This window comes from Enoplosus armatus, chromosome 1 (genome assembly GCF_043641665.1).
Source record: "Enoplosus armatus isolate fEnoArm2 chromosome 1, fEnoArm2.hap1, whole genome shotgun sequence".
In the NCBI taxonomy this organism is placed as follows: domain Eukaryota; kingdom Metazoa; phylum Chordata; class Actinopteri; order Centrarchiformes; family Enoplosidae; genus Enoplosus; species Enoplosus armatus.
This window is the reverse complement of record NC_092180.1, coordinates 16683823-16705311: the sequence shown is the minus strand read 5'-3', so window position 1 is coordinate 16705311 and position 21489 is coordinate 16683823. Positions and strand designations below refer to the sequence as shown.

General features: G+C 39.9%; 1 protein-coding gene across 1 annotated transcript; it reads left to right on the top strand.

Moving 5' to 3' along the window:
- Positions 1–1977: 1977 nt before the first annotated feature.
- Positions 1978–21073, top strand: LOC139284304 (chromodomain Y-like protein 2). The gene is made up of 7 exons (XM_070904533.1): positions 1978–2068; positions 11650–12256; positions 15574–15791; positions 20073–20245; positions 20341–20551; positions 20680–20823; positions 20915–21073. Exons 1-7 carry the CDS (start codon positions 2045–2047, stop codon positions 21071–21073), a joined length of 1536 nt encoding a protein of 511 aa, XP_070760634.1. The 5' UTR covers positions 1978–2044.
- Positions 21074–21489: the final 416 nt, after the last annotated feature.

The window sequence follows — 21489 nt, the reverse complement described above, 5'->3', positions numbered from 1 at the left end:
TTTACACCATGTTCATCCAGAAGTGTTTTAGCAAGTGTGAGCTTTTGATGATACCTTATATTGCGAGCTCCATCACGATATTCAGAGAAGGAAAGTTATTTCCAGCATCACAGACACTCAGTTCTTGTTGGTAAAGTTAATATATTCTGAAGCATATTTTTAGGTTCAGCAACTCCAACAACTTACAACAAAATGCCCTTGAACTACCAACATTTTTAAAAGTGAAAATTGAGCTAACGTCTGTTATTGTGCTCAAAGCCATTCTGTACAGTATTTCAAATCCCTTTAACCAAGCACACCTCACGTTAATATTAAATGAAGGGAAAAATAAGGCGACAGTTTACAGCTCTGCTTTGATGTCAGCCTGACCAAATTTTCTTCAGCATTTGTTTGTTTTGTTTTTTTGTTTTTTTACAGTGATAGTATTTCTTTCTATTTAAACAGCATGGTGAGATATTTTGCTGTGTCGCACACACACAGGAACAGTTATGCTCCAAATCAAGTGAGGCCTGGAGAACATTTGCACCATCATCTGCACTGAGCTCCTTTCCCCAGACCTCAGCATCAGTAATGTGAAACAGGCAGAATTAGTTTTCATATACATGCTCCTAGTTACAGAATTGAATATCAGAATACTTCTCTGTGTTATTCTTATTGTTTCTTGGAGGTGTGATTTGTAGCTAAATTTTCTGTTAAAATTGAAGTGACTGAGGGTTCCTTAGCTTGTTGATTTTGTGGTTGATCATGTGTAAAGAGGCATGTGTGGTCAACGTTTACAATTTAAAAAGAAAGAATGAAAGAAAGTCGATGAAAAACAAGGATAATTGTTAATGGCTTTCTACACTTTGTGCATATTTCAGATGATCTTTTTAAATTGGTTAAAAAAACATTTCTTACACCAGTGGGAACCAAATACAAGACAAAGAACAAGACATACAGTAAATCAGCAGTGTAAACAAGTATGTGTGAGCTTCTTTCATGGTTCATGTGGGGATATGTGAAATTATGACTCCGACAGTGTTGGGGCATAAAAGTTGCCCAAATGGGTGGCAGGAAGTTCACGGTGTCCTCGTGCGCAACATCACTCTGGAACCGGTGCCAGAATTTGCATGAAGCCATGGTTTCTACATTCAGCTTTACTGAATCAGCTCATAATGATCTATTTACATTAAGTATCACTCTTTAGGCTACTTAATCTTCACAGTGAAGAAATTCTCAACACTTCAGTTGGAGACACATCATTTGAAAGTCACAAATAATCAATTAAGTGAAGTACAACACTGATAATGTCGCACTGATGAGCAGCCCAACTGTGTCCTTGTTGGGTGAGATCCATTTGTTAGGTGCAACAGGGTGATTATAAAATGAAAATAGAAATCAGGTATATATTTTCATTTTAGGCTACTTCTAATCAATACACTTTAACCATGCCTATATAGGTACATATTGTAAAAATGATGGCAATTGTGTTGACACAGGCCACAGGGGATATGCATGATAATCAATATCACATAGTTTTGCAGCTTCCAGTAAGTCATCATTCATTACATATAGTTCCAATAAATTTGTTCAGTATGTGACTCTAAATTAAGGTTAAATCAGGTCCTCCCTTGCCAGTAAAGTGGACAGGTAGAGTGGCTCACAGAAAGGGAACTGTCTAAGCTGGTGTCTCTGAACACTAGACATGTAGCATATCATCTCCCGTAGAATAGTTGGATTGCAACAGAGCTCAGAGGAGCAGGGCGCATGCAGATCGTCAGGCTGTGCTTTCTTAGCCGGGGACTAATTTTCAGTCCTCCACTTGGGTCTGGGTAAACAGCACCGCCCCGATGGTTGTTTGTTTTAAGTGTGGAACGATCCATCGCAGAGCGCCGGGCTCGATTGACACTGTCTGCTGATCTGCTACTGCGGATTGCTCAGAACAACAAGGCTGCTCGCTAATTCCCGTCTATCGGGGCTTTCGCCGAAACACCGAGAGAGTAGGGTCCAAAAAAAGCCAACGAGGCAGGCAAGAACGCCGCGCCGCCGGAGTCCGCACCCCAGAATGGCTTCAGGAGACCTTTACGAGGTAGGATAAAACCATGTCCAAGAAAAATGCTCAGTAATATAGACGAATAATGGAATTAGGAAGTAAAGGGGAGGGCGTCGCGTATGTAAAAAGCGGTGTACTAAGCCCTTTAACAGGCGAAACTAACCCTTCTCAAGCTTTGCGAAGACAATGTTGCTTAATTTATGCTCATACTTTAAGTCGCTTCCGATATAGGCTACTTTGACATAATTCTTCACGGCTGTAGTAAATAGATAAGATGTAATTTACGGTCTGAACTCCTCAGTCTGTCGCCGAGTTGAAAGTCGTGGTAAAGTGACAGCAGCGCTGAGCGGACGGACATGGTGAATAGCTACAGACGGAGTGATGGTCCTGAAGGTGCGCATACATGCCAAAAGATATTTTGTCATCACAGCCTTTACAGCGGTGTGACTGTTTCGCAGGCAGTTTGGCACACAAGATGAGACACCAGTTTATTTTTATCGAGCGGTGTAAACAAGTATGTGTGAGCTTCTTTCATGGTTGATGTGGGGATATGCGAAATTATGACTCCGACTGTGTTGGGGCATAAAAGTTGCCCAAATGGGTGGCAGGAAGGTCACGCTGTCCTCGTGCGCAACATCACTCTGGAACCGGTGCCAGAATTTGCATGAAGCCATGGTTTCTACATTCAGCTTTACTGAATCAGTCATTACTCTTTGCCACACTGACATGGTGTCATATGTTTCAGGTCATGGTGAGAGATATGGGGGATTTGAGTGTCTGACGACTTCCAAGGACAAACAAGTTAGACACAACAAGTTTTCAATTTCTGTAAACTTAAGTACACATTTCAACCATGCCACAAAAACATGTGCATCTCAAAAGAGACTTGGGGATCCTCTCATGAGTGTTGGGGGAGATAACATTATCTGCTGGCAGCAGTGACAAACAATGCATGAGTCAAGTGCAACATCAGTTTGAAGACAATAGATTAAATAAGTGAGAAGCAGTTGTAATTGCCTTTTCACACACTGTTATTTTTCAGTTAGGCCCACTGACGGTAATGATTTTTTATTATTGCTCTTTATCCCAGAAACACATTTAATTTGGAACGTGATAACGCAGTGCTGCCGAAAAGAGGATTCATGGACACAATTCCATAATGTCCATTCCCCCATCCCATGCCGTTGTCTTCATGTGTTTTGGCTATTGTCAGTTTTATTTACGTCTTATTTTTTCTTTTACGACATATTACAATATGGACTTTAACTGTATATATCTGCTTTAATGATGTAATTAATTCTTTCAGTTGGGGAAAGCTTCATGTATTCATGTATGTTTGTTTTGCGCCGCGTGCAAGTCATATCATTCAGTAACATTTACGTCAGCCTCTGTTTTGTAATTGCGAGTTGTGTGAATGTAGCATTACATCAATGAAGTAGTAGTGAGCAATATTGTACTCTTGTTTTGAAGTTTGGCTACTAGATTGAGAATGGTGTTTGTTCTACTCAGGCTGTTGGTTTGATGTGAAATCTGCCGCATGTGGCAGCCTCTGCTTTTACCTACATTTACCAGATTTATCACTCAGAAAATATGATTTATTCTTGTTTGCAACAATGCGTTGGCAGGCATGTTGACAAACAGTCAGTTGAGTCTTTGGGTTGTTTGTTTCCCTGCTAACATGACAACAGCTCCATGGGTGACAGTTCTGTTTAGAGTGACAAAAATTAAGAAGCTGACCAGAATTTGGTGGAAGTCAAGGAGGTGGAGCCTAGACTGAAAGGCTTTGGGATGAGCAAGCAGTGACCTCTAGGGCTGAGTGAGATAGGCTGACACCATGGTTGGGTATTGAAATTAAGTACTTTTCTGTTACCATTGATAGTGGGAAATAATTAAATATTTGACCTGTAATGATCTGTCTGATTCAATATCCAGTATGTGCAAAGTGCAAAAGGCTGCGCCTTGTGCTCCAGTGGGGGCGCTCCTAAAATACAACGTCACTCTGATCTATTGCATGATCTATTAACCTATCATCTAGTCGACAAGTAGTCATTAGTTCAAGACATTAGTAAAATAGTCGTTGTATGTTTATGATATTAATTTAATTATTTAAATATATATTTATTGGGGCACCAGAAAATGGTTGAGTGAGTTCCCGGGCTGAGAAAGAAAGTCATAAGTAACATTATTTACACTGTGCTACATTACAGAGAAAAACAAAGCCTTTAAAATTTAAATTTTACAAGCGCCTGCGCGAAGCTTGTTAACAACAATACTAACGGCAAAAGTGGTAATGATTCTGAATGTGTCGGAACAACCAGCAAGGAGACTAAGCATTTTATTAATTTATTTCAACACAGTATAACATTGTCCCTCCCCTGTCTCTGTCAACTTTACCCTGACTAGCACCAAAGATAGGCTGGTCACTGATACTTAGGGTATGGAGTGGTGATATACATTTATAATCTTCAACAAATAAACATCACCTTGAAAACAGAAAATACTTAAGTTTTGGACTCCTTGCATCTTCGACAAGGTGCAGCTTCAGAATGGAGTTAGAGGGGGTGTTTTTTCTGCGACTAATTGACCAATGAAAAGTTGGCCCGACTCATTTAAGACTTTTCTCATTGACTAACTATCGTAAACTAGCGAGTTGTGTTGAACAGATATGATGACAAACCGTCTGAGAAGTAGTGTGTGAAAGCATGTTTAGCAAAATCGTGGATAAAGGTCAGGCTTTTAGCTGACTTTGTAAAAATGCAGTGAGGCAGCAGAAGCACCGCGAATGAATGGAACAATGTCAATTCTACCACGTTGAGAAAACAACAACTTGGGGTCAGTTGCTGTTCAGAGATGCTCACTGCTCTCCCTTTATTAACTAAACACATTCAACACTTAACCATAGCTGCATATATTAGAAGAACAAAAAGATCTATAGAGAGCCTATCTTCCTGTTTAAAACTGTATAGATTGCAAGAGAGAAGTTGAGGTTTTCCCATTCTCTTCAATTACTTAGTTACTCATGTGGTCGTGGCTCTCTGTACTGCCTGTGTTCAGTGAGCGGGGAAGAACTCTTAGGGCCAGATTTACCAAGAAAGTACCATTGTGCGAATGTGCGCTATGGTTTTCAGTTTGCGGTCACAATCTGGATGTATTTACTGCCTGATTAACTAAGATGGCAGCTCATTACGCAGTCAGCTCCTGGACTGCATCTGGTTCTGCCCTTCTCTGCGAGTCAAGGAGAGCTCAAAGGTACAGTTCAGCAGTGGGATTTCTATGAGATCACTAACCTCAGGAAAGAAATGATAATTTAGTGGGGGTGTGGTCTGTCACGGATGTCAAGACAGGTGTGTAATGTACACCCTGACATCACTTTTGGGTGGGGTTACAGGTGCAACAGAGCACGCCCAGTGGTCAGAAGTGATGTCAGGGTGTACATTACACACCTGTCTTGACATCCCTTACAGACCATTGTATATCTCACTATTTTGGGTTGCTGAAAAGGAATTTGCCAGCTGAGGGAGGAAATGCCCACCTCCACTCCTCAAGCTCATACTTAAGCACTAAGTGCACTAAACCTCTCTGCTTTGTGTATAAAACTTGGCCCCTCCATCTACCTCCTCCACTTTCCTTCTCCTTTGCACATGTCTCTTCTATGCTGTTACATGGTGAGGTGTGACATTGTCTGGGACTGTAAGCGTTCGAATATCCTGTTCATTTTAGTGATAGTTCTACAGTGCACCCATCAGAGGCTGTTTGCTCCTGTTAATGTGCTCAAAACATCTGAGAAAATCCTCTGATGTCCAGTTATTACCACAGCTGCATTAAGCCCTTTTAAAACTTTACAACCGTCCTCCATTTCTGGCTTAACAAACAGTAGGCGATGTCAGGTCCCCTCTAATTTCAGCTGAAATGAATATTCACAGATCCACTGCCTGAAAAAACACAATGCTTGATCTTGTGAATTCTCATGCGTGTATACCTTAATATGAACAAGCAGGCTTCTAATGTCATCTAGCACCGTACAAAATATTGGACATTGGGATTGGAGATGCATATTAAGATTTTGATATTACAGAGACATGTCATCATGATTGATAATACGCCATGATCCTTCACCTCACCCATCACCATGTCCTAGAAACTACGGGCTAACTACAACAAATTAAATTTTACTTTAATGTCTACATGCAAATGCATCTGTCTGTCTCCAGAAGATTTCCTTTAATGGCTGAGATGATGGTGATCTTTGGCCTTGCTGCAAACAACAAAGGCTTTGATCATAAAATAAATGGGCACATTTCAGTGTGAACATAAGAGAGAAGAAAAAAGGATCGTGTCCGAAAACAGATTTATTGGCCAGTCAAAGCACATAGTCCATAGGTCACTAACAGGCAGACCGCGGCCTGAGTTGGGACCCAGACGCCGTCCTATACGGACACGGACCAGATCAGCTCAACAAGCTGTAAACACAACATAAACATATTTTCACCTTATAAAGATCTTATGGTTAACATGTATGCAAACAGTTGCCTATTTACACATCCAACGCACACGGAGCAACATTTGGAGTCGTGTTTCTGGCCATCTGATGGATGTAAGTTCAATATTCACTCTCCTTTTAGCTCCTACTCTGGCTATTAAGCTGCTAAATGCTCCACTGCTTCTCCAGCTTGTCTCTAACTTTGTCATTTGGTGCTGGACAGGTCACACAGTCAGTTTATTGTAAGGAATTTGATTTGAATGCCTGAAGACACTCCGATGTACCATGCTGTTGTTAGCTAGCTAACTAATGAATATTAGCTCTGTGCCGCTAAAAGATTGATTGATGGGTGGATGTCATGATATTATTGGTTGAAATTGGTTGGTTCATGCTTACCACATCATATTATGTTTTACAGGAAGAAAACATGATTGGATTTTGACATAAGAATACAAATATTTCTTTTTTGGCTTATATTGTTAAATAGGTGCACAATATGGCCAAGAATGTGATCTAAAATGGTTAAAAAGTTAAAAAAAATGTAATCTCAACTCTCAACTTCTTGGGCCTGCTGTAAACATACAAATTTCATTGATAGTAATAATTTGGCAGTGTATTAAAATTACACTAACCCTCTCCATGATCGTTCATTTTAAATGTCAATAAAACTGAACACACAGCACAGCTGTTGTTGTAACTTGTAGTTATTCTTATTTTGTCCAGCAACATTGCGACCATAAAAAACAATTAGCATTGTGTTTTCTGTCATGTTACCGGATGTTGGCTGTGATGTTTAGTTTTGTTTACAACTGAAAAGAGAATGAAGAACAGGAGATTTTGGGCAGAGGTCTCTACAGAAATGACCTGGAAATGCTAGTGTGGACATTTCACACTCAAAAAATGTTGACGGCTTAATGTAAGTGTAGTCTTGCTGTTTGGTCCTCAAGTCAACATTTCCGCTGTTGCTTTGTGAGAATTTAGAGCATGAGTACCGTACGGTTTGTGTTGGAGGATACTAATGCCCCACAATTACTCATTCTCTGCCAGCTCATTCTCAAGCATCAAGTATTTCTAAACCTCTCTGGCCTGTGAACAAAAGTTTACCCCACACTTTTTCTTTCTTTCTCTTCTTTTGTCTGCATGCGTCTCTCTGCAATGCTGTTAAGTGTGACATTGTTTGGGACTGTAATCTGTTCATTTCTGTGACACCCCTGTGGCTCACCCATCAAAGGCTGTTTACTCCTGTTAATGTGCGCAGCACATCTGAGAACATGATGAGCAGTTATTACCACAGCTGCACTAAAGCCTCTGATGAAACCCTCCAACCATTTTCCATCAGTCTCATGGCCCAAAACCACGCTACATCTACATGTCCTATGAGTATTGTTTAACATACTCTCACTAACGCTTTTTCTTGTCTTTTCCTGTCTGTGTAAAGTCTTAAAGATTAAAAAGCTGCATTCAGCATGTGTTTGTCTTCATTGTAACTGTAAGAGACGGCTGTAAAATCAGAAGAGCTTTACATGATGCCTGAGGACTTTATTGCGTGTGCTTTTTATAGCGCTAGTCATATGTTTGGCAGCATAAATGTACCCCCTTGTTAGGCAGTGATAAGGAACCTTATGTACAAATATCCAACCAAATCCTGCATGTTGCATGTCTGAGATGTGTCAACAGTGGTGCAGGTGTTGGTTTGCACATTTTTAGAATGGGTGATGTTGACAGATTCCACTGTGATGTTTTATTGTGGTGTGTATGTGTGACTGTTTTTGATGTGATGTGTCCTGTGTGTTAGGTATTCTTTGTGATATGATGATGTGTGTGTGGCTGCTTGTGTTGTGTTGTGTTTTTACAATGGGCCAGTGGTCTGAAATAAAGTAAACTGATTTAGTCTAGTTATTTCTGTTTTCTTCCCCTCAACCATTTCTTGCTGCTCTCATTGCACACGCTGTAGTGTTTTTATGTTCATTGCATTTATTAACCGACTTGACTTTTCTTATTAAAGAAATCAAATAATGAAAAATTTGAACATCCAGGTTAAATTTGTACATGAAAGTGTTTCTTTGACATTTTTCACATCAATTGAAAACCAGCAGAACTTAAATTAATTGAGTTACGATACCCAGTCCCAATACAGTGTATAGTAATTGCCGCTCAATAAAAAGACAAACATTTGAAGAGAATGAACTGTCAAGTTTGGTCTGCCAATTTTTGTTTGTCTCTTTAGAAGAGAGTTAGTCCGTACTTCATCAAATTATGGAATATGAATAGCTGACTACCCAGAAATTTCACCTTCAATCTTATCAGCACCTTCTGAATTGCAAATCAAGTTGAATGCAATCAAATTGAATCGCAAAGTAATCACTCCCACTCTTGTTACTTCAGTGATTAGTCACACACACACTGTGTGAAGTTTGCAGATGACATACCACAGTTAGTCTTTTAGCAAATGATGAAATATGTCATCATTGTTTATGCAACAACAACAACGTACTTTTAAAAATATATTTGATGTTATATAGCCTATAATGTATTTAATTAAAGTAATTTCACTAACTATGCTGACAGATGAAGACAAAAAAAATGAGTTTTTTATTGAGTATGACAATACATATACTATAGTCACTGTTTTCTTCCACTGAACTGGAGATCTTGGGTTCATTTTCTTCTCTCCAGTCTTATTCAATTTAGATTCAGCTAAGAATGTGTGATGTGTCCCTTTTTACCCTGGGTTTATTTAATTACTGCACATAATTAAATGTGACTGTGTCAAATAGTAACATTTGCTGATATATAATTGTAGAATACACAGGCTTTTCTAGTTTTGGTTTGACCTCGAAACGCTGATGTTTAAGGTCTCTTCATTAAAGCAGCCTGCAGCAGCTCATCTCAGCTCCACTCTGGTTTCTTATCTTTCTTCTGCAGAGAATTAGCCATTATCTTAAACTTTACATATGTCACAAAATGTACCTTTTTTAAGATTTGACACTCCCTGGCAGTGTCTCAAAATATAATTCAACATTAAAACATAAGTCATTATATATATATATATACAGTCATGGAAAAAAATTATTAGACCACCCTTGTTTTCTTCAATTTCTTGTTCATTTTAATGCCTGGTACCACTAAAGGTACATTTGTTTGGACAAATATAATGATAACAACAAAAATAGCTCATAAGAGTTTAATTTAAGAGCTGATATCTAGCCATTTTCCATGGTTTTCTTGATAATAACCAAAATCACTTAAGTTCTTACATCAATAGCTATGGCATTGTACTGCCAAAAACAGTGCTTTTAGGCATTCCATGTTTTCTTTTCTGTCTGTTTTAGTCACATGATACACACAGGAGTTAGTACTTGATTGCATAACCATTGTTTTTGATGACTGCAGCCATGCGTCTTGGCATGCTCTCCACCAGCTTCTGACATTGTTCTGCTGTCACAGCAGCCCATTCCTGTTGCACAAATTCAAACAAATTTGCTTTGTTTTTGGGCTTGTGGTTCTCCATTTTGAGTTTGATGATTTTCCACAGGTTTTCCATTGGATTTAGATCTGGTGATTGAGCAGGCCAAGGCATGGTTCGAATGTTCTGGTTCTCCATCCAGGCTTTAACTGACCTTGCCGTGTGGCAAGGGGCATTGTCTTGTTGGAAAATCCAGTCATTCGAGGCAGGAAAGAGTTTTCCAGCTGATGGAAGAAGACTGTTTTCAAGAGTAGCCCTGTACATGACCTGGTTCATTCGCCCTTCACACCATTGCATTTGCCCTGTTCCACCCATACTGAAACAACCCCAGATCATCACTGATCCACCCCCATGTTTTACTGTAGGGGCAAGACAGTCTGGTTTGTAGGCTTCTCCAGGCTTCCTCCTAACCAGTAAGTTGGCTGGAGTAGGCATCAACTCAAAATTGGATTCATCACTGAAGAGAACCTTAGCCCAATCATCAACAATCCTTGTGATCCCTAGCAAAGAGTAACCGGGCCTTCCTCTGCCTTTCGTTGATGAAGGGCTTCTTCCGTGCCCTGTGTGACTTCAGACCAGCTTCAAGAAGTCGGTATCGAACTGTCCTTGCCGAACAAGTCACATTTCTCGACAGTGCCCACTCATTTTTAAGCTCCCTGGAGGTCTGACGACGATTCCTGACACAGGAACGGATGAGTGCACGGTCATCTCGTGGGGTAGAAAGACGTTTCCTGCCTCGACCAGCTAGCAATTTGGTAGTACCATGTTCGGCTTGTTTTTTCTTGGTGTAATGAACGGCTGTCTTGGAGATCTTCAGTTTTTTGGCTACCTGTCTCTCACTCATGCCAATTTCCAGCAGTGCCAAGATGGCTGCCTTTGTGGCTTCACATAATTCTTTTGTTTTAGGCATTATGTGAGAGCTGACAACTTCTGAGTTGTGCTACGGCTTGAATGTAAGCAGGAAACCACTCCAGGCCTTTGCATGTGCAGTGCTGCTTATGACATGAAATGGCCTCTTATATACCCTGGGAATACAATTAAGCTTAAGCATGTCAAATAGGACATAAAGTATTATGTAATCAGCTGCATTTTTTGTCGTGTTCATTGTATTCTTCAGGTAATATACCTTTAGTGGTACCAGGCATTAAAATGAACAAGTAATTGAAGAAAACAAGGGTGGTCTAATAATTTTTTCCATGACTGTATATATATATATATATATATGAAATTGAAGGGTTCATCCTCTGGGAAACATTAATGTGCTTAGTCACTTTCATGGAAGTCTGACCATTAGGTTTTACTACAGTATTACTACAGTATTTCTTGTGTACGACTTTTGGCCTGATGGTGTCATTACAGCAAAAATCATAGGATCATGAATATTCACTGCAAATTTTAGTGCTGTGACTGCCGGACGCACAATGCAGCTGTGTATGATTCTAGGCCATGAAGTGCACACACGAGTGCACGAGACTCTATAGATAAAGAATGGGAATGCATTCAATATTTAACAGATTTAACATGTAAATCTCTGTGTCTAATGCACTGTGAACATTTGTGCTGATTCGTTTATTTTTCTTCATTTCTTTAATACAGCAGTGTTTTGGGAGCAGAAAAACTAGTAAAACTGTAAAAAAATGTGTAAAGCCTGTCCCTGTGTGTTGCCTTCAGGTGGAGCGGATTGTGGACAAGAGGCGGAACAAGAAGGGTAAGTGGGAGTACCTGATAAGGTGGAAAGGTTATGGAAGTAAGGAGGACACATGGGAGCCAGAGCACCACCTACTGCACTGCGAGGAATTCATTGACCAGTTCAACAGCTTGAGACTGCACTCACACAAACGTCCCAAAGTTCCAAAAAAACGTCAAGAGCCCCTCATCACCAGCCACCCATCTGCCACAGAAAACTCCAGAGCTCGGTCTGAGGCCCGAAAGAAGAAAAGGACTTGTGGCCCAGCTGTTGGGGTTAGAGTAGGAGCTGTTCTAGGGATTGGAAGTGGAGGGTCAGGACCCACTCAGAAGCAGAGGAAGGTGGGTGTAGGACCTGGGAAACATGCTCTAGGGGACAGAATTAGCAAAGCCATGACGTACAAGGCTCCTCCGCCGGTGGGACCTCACTTTGTTGCTCCAGTGAGGGTTCCTCATAATGGACTCCAGAATGGAGAGATGGAGCCTCTCATGTATAAGACAGAAGCGAGATCACATAGACTGCCCATGGACAGAGTGGATGGAGAAGCAGGAGATGTTGATACCACTGGACAGCAGTTTACTTCTGAGCTAGGTAAGTAAAATGGAAAATAGAGCTCAGCTAACACTGATTTTTGACAGATATTGATATCATAATGTGATAGTTAAGAAAAAATCTGATAGCCATTATGAAACCCAAACTCCTGGTTTCTGTTCCAGAAATAAGAAAACCTCATTCAAAATTACATTGACAATTGTAATAATGCACATAACTACTAATCCAGTCTTGGAACAAAACCTTACTAAACTGTATCATGTAGTTTACTCCATATGTTTAGATAATGATGATAATAACAAAAAACAACTACAATCAAATTAGTTTTTAGCTGCCTTTAACAAACTCATCTCCCATAAGAGACCATCACAGGTTACTGTAACTTCTGCTCAACAGTGGCCACTGTGGCCATAAGTGAGAATTACAAGATAATGATAAGTGTTCAATGAAATGTCATTTTAGAAGTCTCGCTTTAAACGTCACGGCTTGACTAAAGAGGTGAGTCGAGTGTTCCCGGTTTAGACATCTTTGTAATGTCAGCTTGACAGAGAGGACTGAATGGTGTAGAAGTTTTTAGACATCGGTTCATATCTAATGGAAAATGTACTGGAGCGTGGACTTTTCTACATGGATATGAATGATAATAATAATACTTTTATACTGTTGACTAAAATGACTAGATAGTTGTGCTGAAATACAGCTCTTAAAGCTCCTATTATGGTTCTGCTGATAACACCTTTGAGTTTCACTCCTGGGTCACAGTCCAGGGCTGCACCACTATAGTTAATCATTACATATGTTTTCAAAAAGTCATCCTGGCTTGTTAAACAGAAAATCCAGATCGGAATCTTTTTTTTATATATTTTTTTTTACCATATTTAAATAAAAACACATAGATATCAGCAGTAGATTTAATAGTTTGTCCATTCTCATTTGTCCATAATACCTGTTAAAGGAATGTTTTGTCCTCTATTGTGGGTGCTGGTTACAGGTACTCGGATACACAGAGTATGCAGAATGTGTGCATATTGATATATACATTATGTGCTTGTCGTGCTCTCTCACTGATTATTGATTTTGCTGTTTGTTATGGCCCAGCTCCCATAAACTTCAATCATGCAATTTTATGTATGTAACTGCAAATTCTCGTGTACTTTTTGGGGTTACATCTCCAATTTGAGGAAGGCACACCAGAATAGGAAGTTGAAAATAAAACATTTCCATAAAAGTCCCACATGGAATCTGTCAGTTGTTCACTCATTTCAAAGAACTACAACTTAATTAATGATGTGAGGCTACCAACCCAACCTAATAGCTGTTGGCCTGGCAGCTATTATGGATCCTAATCTCCTAATCCTCGAAAGACTTCCCCGCTCACCTCATTCAGCACCCTCAGCTCCACCCATTAACCTGCTACACTGGCAGAGGGCGTCTCTGTGATGGTCGAATGGCAGCGAAATGTGAACACAAGGTCATGTCATTTGAAAAAAAGAAAAGAAAACAGACCTGCATATTTAGCAGAGGATTGTAAGAAATGGAGTGGCATATATTTGCTTGCATAGCAGCAACAAGGAGGTATCAGTGGCATTCTAGATGATTGACCTTTCTTCATTAAACATTCCCTTCAAGTTTCTGTTTCATCACAGAAAGAAAATTGACCATAGGAGATATCAATTCGTACTGTCATTATATCATTGCGTATGATACTTATTTCTTTGAGCATATTGACAAATTTAAACCTGCAGCAGCATGAAAGAGATATATTGTGGGATCGAAGAAAGGATATTGCAAATGTCATTAATTGTGCCACAGTGATTGAGACAATCAGCTAGCTAATGGCAGCACCAATGGCAGACAGCACCTCTTAATTGTCCAGAAATGTAAACAATAGTGTTGTCACGTGTCTGGAGCACTGTCGGTGAGACCAAAGCCTCAGCCTCTTGTCTTGCAACCATTTTGAAGCACTGCTACCATTAGAAGTCCCATCTATCCAGGCTGATGTCTGCTTATGGTCTTCCTCTGTAGAATTGAATTGAAACGGACTCTCAGAAAATCACTGTTAATTAAATTTTGTATTGCCGAGTCAATCTCTGGACGATTCTGTTTGTTTGAGGAACTAACCCCAGTTTATTGAGTTTAACTGTAATTTGAAGCGTTATATATGTTGGCTCTGAGTTTGAGAAAGCTTGGAGGCATGACATACAATACATCATGTAAGTTACTTAAACATTTAATGCCAATTTCTCATATCTTCAGCCTAAATTACCATTACCTGAATTTGTTTTTATAATACCCTAGAAAAGGTTAACACCTGCTTTTTTTCCTATGCAAGAATTGCAATTGCTGTATCAAACTGTGACCAACTCAAAGGTCAAGTTTTACTGATTTTTGAAGTAGTGGCTGGCTCTACTGCTTCACTGCATTATTCATCTTGAAATCACTCATGGTTAAAAACAGACTGAGGCTCTCGTTGAGGGCTTTTAGGTAGTTTCAAAGTCTCTACATAAGTCAAGGTTTCTTTGAGTGAAAAAGCCTGAAAATTATGGAAAATAATGTTGACTACTTCTCAAATGTGAAACTTTAGATATCAAGAAAATTCAGCTCTGTGTGTAGTTTTTGAGAAATATTCATGCAATCAAGACAAGTTTAAACTCAATGAATCCTGCAGGGACAGCTCAGATATCATGCAGAGAAAAGACTGTCAGATGACACAAGAATAGGTGAACACTATCTTGGCACATTAGTGACATGCCTCCCAGCTGTAGGTGTCCACACAAAAGACAAATTTAATTAAAATCCCTGAAAAAAAACACACAACAAAATTCCTACAAACAGTACCGGAGACACTTGGCGTGCATGTCCATATATCTTACTCCAAAGTTCCTTTTAATGATAAAGAATTTTAGTTGTAAACGAAAGATGCAAACCTCATGTTTTCTTAATCATTTCACAAATTCTGTTGTTTTAGTAGATAAGTTGCATTTGTTTCATGCTACAAATACATTACAAATACTGAAAATGCTACAGTATGAAATAGTTCTTCAGCTTTCCAACCCCTCTTGGAAGCGTCAGCGTTTACATGTTAAAAATTTGTCATTGTAAACATCCATTACATTTTTCAAAGCTACTTCCTGATTCAACTTTGACATGCGTGCACACAGTTTTCCATGGTAACCGATGCTTTAATGGACATAAATACTCTAAAGCGCTGTTGGAAAGTATTTCTAGCAGTGTTGCTGCATCCCCAGATCTCAGCAATTAAATTGGTGTTAGAAAATGTTGACCAAGAACCAGGTTGAAAAATATTAAATAAAATTCACAGATTGACCTGTTTTGTCATCCTTCCTCTGTGTCAGGCTCCCCTCTGGCCAATGGCAAGATGCATCTTCACAGCTCAGTAAAGCGGAAGTTGGGGGAGGAGAAAGGCTACGTGTTTGACAAGCGGCTCAGGTACAACGTGCGACAGAACGAGAGCAACTGTCGATTCCGAGACATCGTTGTCAGGAAGGAGGAAGGCTTCACGCACGTCCTGCTCTCCAGCCAAACGACAGACAACAACGCTCTGACACCAGAGGTGAGAATGGGAATGTACACACATACATACATACACTGTTTTACTGCTTACACATGAGTTACTATTTTTCATTTTCATTACTGCATGTCCGTTTGTCCCTTATGTTTTTGTGTTTCTCTGGTTTGTATCAATGTATCAAGACCGACGTTTAATTACGTAACTTTTTGATTGCATCCCAGTTGACATGGAGCACTGTTTGGGGAAAAATAAATGAGAAAAGTTTCCTCTGTAGAGATGCCCTGGAGGTATGCACTCTCTCTGCTCCAGGGGAGCTTTTCAGGAGCGAACTTTAGAAAAGTGTGGTTTTGTTTGACAGCTGCCAGGTGTGATTATGTTTAGCTGCATGAATCTTACATGGGCCATTGCTGAAAAAGTCTATAAAAAAATGTTAGGATATAGCTCCTGGGCTCTGTCCTTAGAACTGACACAGAGTTTCCTTAAAACTGCCACCTGCCAAACAAGGTTTCTACAAGTACAGTAATTTGGGGTACATGTAGTCCAGCGTTATGCCATCTGTTGTTATTGCAGCAAAATGTCAGGTGCACTAGTGGGGAAATTATGCCGCAAGTTCACAGAGGTGATTATGTATTATGTATTATGTATTATGTATGTAGCAATAATTCTTGAAGACAACTGGAGGCCGTAGAGATGGTCAGATTTCCAATGATTTCCACTGCTTGTGGATGTTGAAATAACGCTGACATCTCTGCTAGAGGCTGCAATGTTGAAGCTAACTTTTAAGGCATGGTGATCATCGAGTTTTGTTGTTGTTGACATTTAAGCTCAATGATCATCAAACACCTAAATGCTGTAAATTTTGCAATATTTCTTATTCTCATACATTTTGTTTATCTATCTCTACATTTATTGATGTTAATTGATGTTAACATGCTAAAAAAGAAGCCCAAAGTATTTGCCGACTCGTTTGTTTCACTTTTATGTTATTCAGATACTTCAGTACAAAAGCAGCTGTTAAAATAATGCAATTTTACATTGACTGAAAGCCAGATGTTCAGTCTTGATGAAATCTAGACCTAAAACAACAAAAAGATTTTAGTAAATAATTAATAAATTGCTGATTTACCATTACATTGACCACATGTAAACAGGGTCTTTCCATTTTTAGCAGCGCTTTTGATTAGGTGTGATGATATACCAGCTGAGTCTTCTCTACAGGCGTTTAGGATGCGCAGTCTACATCAAGCTGTGTTCGCTGGCTTTTGACATGTTTTCTCACAGTCTCCGTGGCAATTTGTCGATCACCTGCTAACTCCATGTCAATCAAATTCCCCCCGTAAAAAATCAACATCTAGTGGCAGAACAAAATTGTACATCCTGTATGCAGTAGTGGAGTTGTCCTGTGATGTTATAATCTGTCACAGTGACGGACGGGGATGTACGAGTTCTATCACAGTCTATTGTTTTAACATTGGATCTAACACTTACACCTATTTTGGAGTCTAGATGTATCTAATCAAGTTTATTTATATAGCACATTTAAATACAACCGGAGTTGACCAAAGTGCTATACAAATTGAATGGCACAACAATATTGTCACCATTGTTACAATGTGCTGCTTTCCATGAGCCATTCACAATGAATGGCAGTTTAATAATGCTGGGACACTGAATACGGTTTAATGGCTCTCTGCTCTGCTGCTGGAGCTTCTTGCATTGTGATGATCCACTTGTAGAACTGGCTGCCTGCAGGAAAAGTACCAGCCTGTGATTGGTTTCTCATTTTCACACTCCAATCAACAACAAGCTGCTCCAATTAAATTTCCCCTGGACATATTCAGTAACTTCAGTAGATAATATACCCTACTGTCTTTTCGCTTTTGGACTCTTTATATTGACTGCTGTGACATTTTGTAACCCTATATGTTTAATTTTCTAAAGATATAATTTATGAATTACCAATGTTGTTTACCAAATGTTTTTTGGAATTATCCATAAATGCTTTTAATATTTTGATAAATGGTGAAAACTTCACAATTAACATGCTTTTATGTTACATTTACTTATCACTAACTGATATTGACACTGCACAAATATACTGGAGAGGCCATATGCCATTTAGGTCTATATTTATGATTTACACCTTTGCTGATATACTAATATATTAGACATGTCATACACAATCATCCACCTCTGGCTCATAAATCTAAGCAAACAGGATTTTCCTCCCCTCAGATTGTAGGATGCGTCTCAGATCTTCCACAGAGGGTGGCTCTGGCTTTGATACAATGGCGTGTGTGCGGCATCCTGTATTTCACAGGCACTGAAGTGCCCTAAACTGTGTGTGCACGTGTGTGTACTTTCATGTGTGACAGTAAGCCCGTAAGCTGTGGGCTTATCAAACACTTCTGATAGCTCCTTCACTGTCTCTTGGCCTTTGAAGTTACAGGAACAAGAGAGTCTGTGGATGTGCCTACTGAACGGCTTTCGCTGACAAAATCCCCTGTACATTTTTCATCCAAACACTCGATGCTTCCTTTAAGTGAGAGAGTCCCCCGAGCTGTTAACTGGGACTCTTTCTGTCACCTTTGTGGCCTAACACACAGTGGCTTTCTGTGTCTGTGCTTTACTCCTATTCAAATGTTTTTTGAACATCCTGTGTTGTATCACTTTTCAATACATTTCTCAAGCAGCACACTGACTACAAGAATCCTGAAATGATATTATGACATGAGTGAACACTGACTTTTTCTTTTAGAGGGAAATGATCTATTTGGAAATTGCCTCGCTCTTGATCACTCTCATTAGGCATCTGTAGCATATTGTATATTTGTGTGTAAATACTGCAGCACCTGTCTTTAATAAAGCACTAATTAAGAGGGAGAAAAGAGTCCCGATAGGCACTCTACAAAAATCTATATTTTTTTTACTTTGTTAGAGCTCTCTGAGACAGCTGTACTGTCCAAAGTCATTCGCCATTAACCATGTAGTGTACTATATTTGCTTATCCTTAGATTGTCGCGGGGGGCTGGAGCTGATCCCAGCTGACATTGGGGAGAGGCGGGGTATACTCTGGACAGGTCGCCTGTCAATCACACAGCCATTCACACTCACAGACACACTTACGGGAAATTTAGAGGCACCAATTAACCTAACCTAATATTTCACAATGCAATGCGTTGTATTTTATAGATACAAACATTACAGTTGTGTGACTCTACGTCTGTAAGTGATGATGCTAAAAGGCTCTAAGTAGTTTACTGGAGTTTACTAGAGTAAACTACTGAGTGTCTGTTCTATAGGGAGAAATGAATGAGGGAGCAGAGTGGTTTGAAATAGAGCCCCATAAAAAGGCAGAACATTTCTGCTTTGAGAACTCTTTCAATATCAAAAGGCATCAGGAAACTGGGAGGACATCTAACTGAAAAACATCTGTCAGACTGTCAATTTGAGAAAAGCATAAACACATATGATTGATTGACTTATACCCACCCCTAGAGGTGGTGATTTCATTTCTAGGGAGCTGATGCTTGCTGTTGCAAGTCTCATTGTTGCGGATACCACCTTTGTTTGTCTACAAATGTCCTCGAGGCCTCCGCTCACTGCACATAAATGTCACTTTGACTGCTCTCTGTTTCACAGACAGGAACTAGCATCTGCCCATCTCTGCTACATGTATCTGAGCAGGATTTTAATTCACCTTGCTAGAATAACATCACTCATAGTCACACACAGACACACATACATACACACCAGATCCAGTTAAAACTGGGGACAGATTATGTGCTTGGTGAAACATAGACAATCAAGTTAACTTTTAGGTTGAATGGTTAATATGGGTCAAGGGTGATAATCTGATTACAATGCAGCAACAGAGATGTGGGTGTTTCCAGACAACTTCTTATCAGGTCGACTGGAGAGCTTGAAATGACAACAAAGCAGCTGATTCCATCATTGCATGACATAATGTGCTTACAACTTGTACTAACCGACAGTTAGTCAATGACTTAAAACAGTTACTACAGCATCAGGGTCTGGAAAGTTCTGGATCGAAAAAATGCCTACTTACGTTAGATCGTGCTATTTAAAATGCACTTTTCCATAAGCAGCATTGTAGGGATGGAAATAAGAATTCTTGCATTCCCAGTTTTTGTCATTATTTCTTAGGCCTGTCTGTCTTCCAAAAAGAAATGTTGACATCCTGAGTGAAGTCAAGCCTTACTCTAAGGATTTCATATCTATATTTAATATTTTTTCTCAACTTTTCTCCATGTGCCAGGTGAGTTAAGAATGTAATACACATCTCCTCCTCTTTCTCTTCAGATCATGAAGGAAGTGTGTCGAGCTCTGGGTAATGCGGCTGCTGATGACAGCAAATTATTATTGCTCAGCTCCGTGGGGACTGTCTTCTGCAGTGGTCTGGAGCCGTCGTACCTGATAGGGCGTCTGTCCACTGACCGCAGAAAAGAGAGCAGCCGCATCGCAGATGCCGTACGGTAATGAGAAATCTGTCCACTATAAACACTGACTCTCTTATGACTTTCCATTAGACTTGACAGAGTTGGTACTGATTGTTCTGTGACCCTTTTAGGGACTTTGTGTTGGCATTCATCCAGTTCAAGAAACCCATTGTGGTGGCAATAAATGGGCCTGCGCTGGGTTTAGGGGCCTCCATCCTTCCTCTGTGTGATGTGGTGTGGGCAAGTGAGAGGGCCTGGCTCCAAACTCCATGTGCAGCCCTCCATCTCACACCCTCTGGATGCTCCTCTTACACCTTCCCCCAGATCCTGGGTGTAGCTCTGGTGGGTCCCAGAATTATCAAGACTTTGATTTCTCTTATAACCACCTTATCACCATGTGTTCACTTAAATCAAACATTTGACATTTGAAAATACTTGTTAATTTCCCCCCTTTCTGTCCCTAATGGCAGGCCAACGAGATGTTGTTCTGTGGAAGAAAACTCACAGCACAGGAAGCATGCAGTCGAGGTCTGGTGTCACAGGTCTTCTGGCCAACCACATTTAACCAAGAAGTAATGCTGCGTGTGAAGGAAATGGCATTATGCAATGCAGTGGTAGGTCCTGATCTAGACACCCCAGAGGGCAAAGTGTTCTCTTGAATATAACTAAATGACCCGCTCCCCTTTCTCTGTGTGTTTTTAAAAGGTCTTAGAAGAATCCAAATGCCTGGTGAGGAGTATCCTCATGTCAGTCCTGGAGGAAGTGAATGACAAAGAGTGCCAGATGCTGAAGCAGCTGTGGTGTTCGACCAAGGGACTAGAGGCACTCTTCAGTTACCTGCACAACAAGGCATATGAGAAGTGATCATCCACACTTAGAAAACTGATCAATGTGGGTCAAATGTTATCCACTGGGGGATATCCAGCATGAGAACGCTGTGATCTCAAACTGAAGTAAAAGTTGCATTAAGGGTCTTTGTTTCCATCCGTCAGCAGAGGGGCTTCTCTGGAGTTCTGTTTGCTCACATGTCCACCAACAATTTCTTTATGATCATCTTCTGTAAAGCAACTTTATTATTGGACCCATAACTCTCCATATGTTTATTCTCTAGTAGTCAAAGAGCAAAGGGCCAAATGTGCATTGCTTAAATAAACACTGAAGGAGGTTCTTCAGGGAGGTACAGAGTATTTCTGTACATATGCTTATGTGTTTATGAAATCATCAGGATGTATGAAATCAATGTATGTCTGATAGCACATGATAAATTGATTAATATATAT

Coding starts and splice junctions, on each gene's coding strand:
- LOC139284304 (XM_070904533.1), top strand. CDS start 2,045: ATGGCTTCAGGAGACCTTTACGAG. Junction 20,246..20,340: donor CGCATCGCAGATGCCGTACG/GTAATGAGAAAT, acceptor TGACCCTTTTAG/GGACTTTGTGTTGGCATTCA. Junction 20,824..20,914: donor TGGCATTATGCAATGCAGTG/GTAGGTCCTGAT, acceptor TGTTTTTAAAAG/GTCTTAGAAGAATCCAAATG.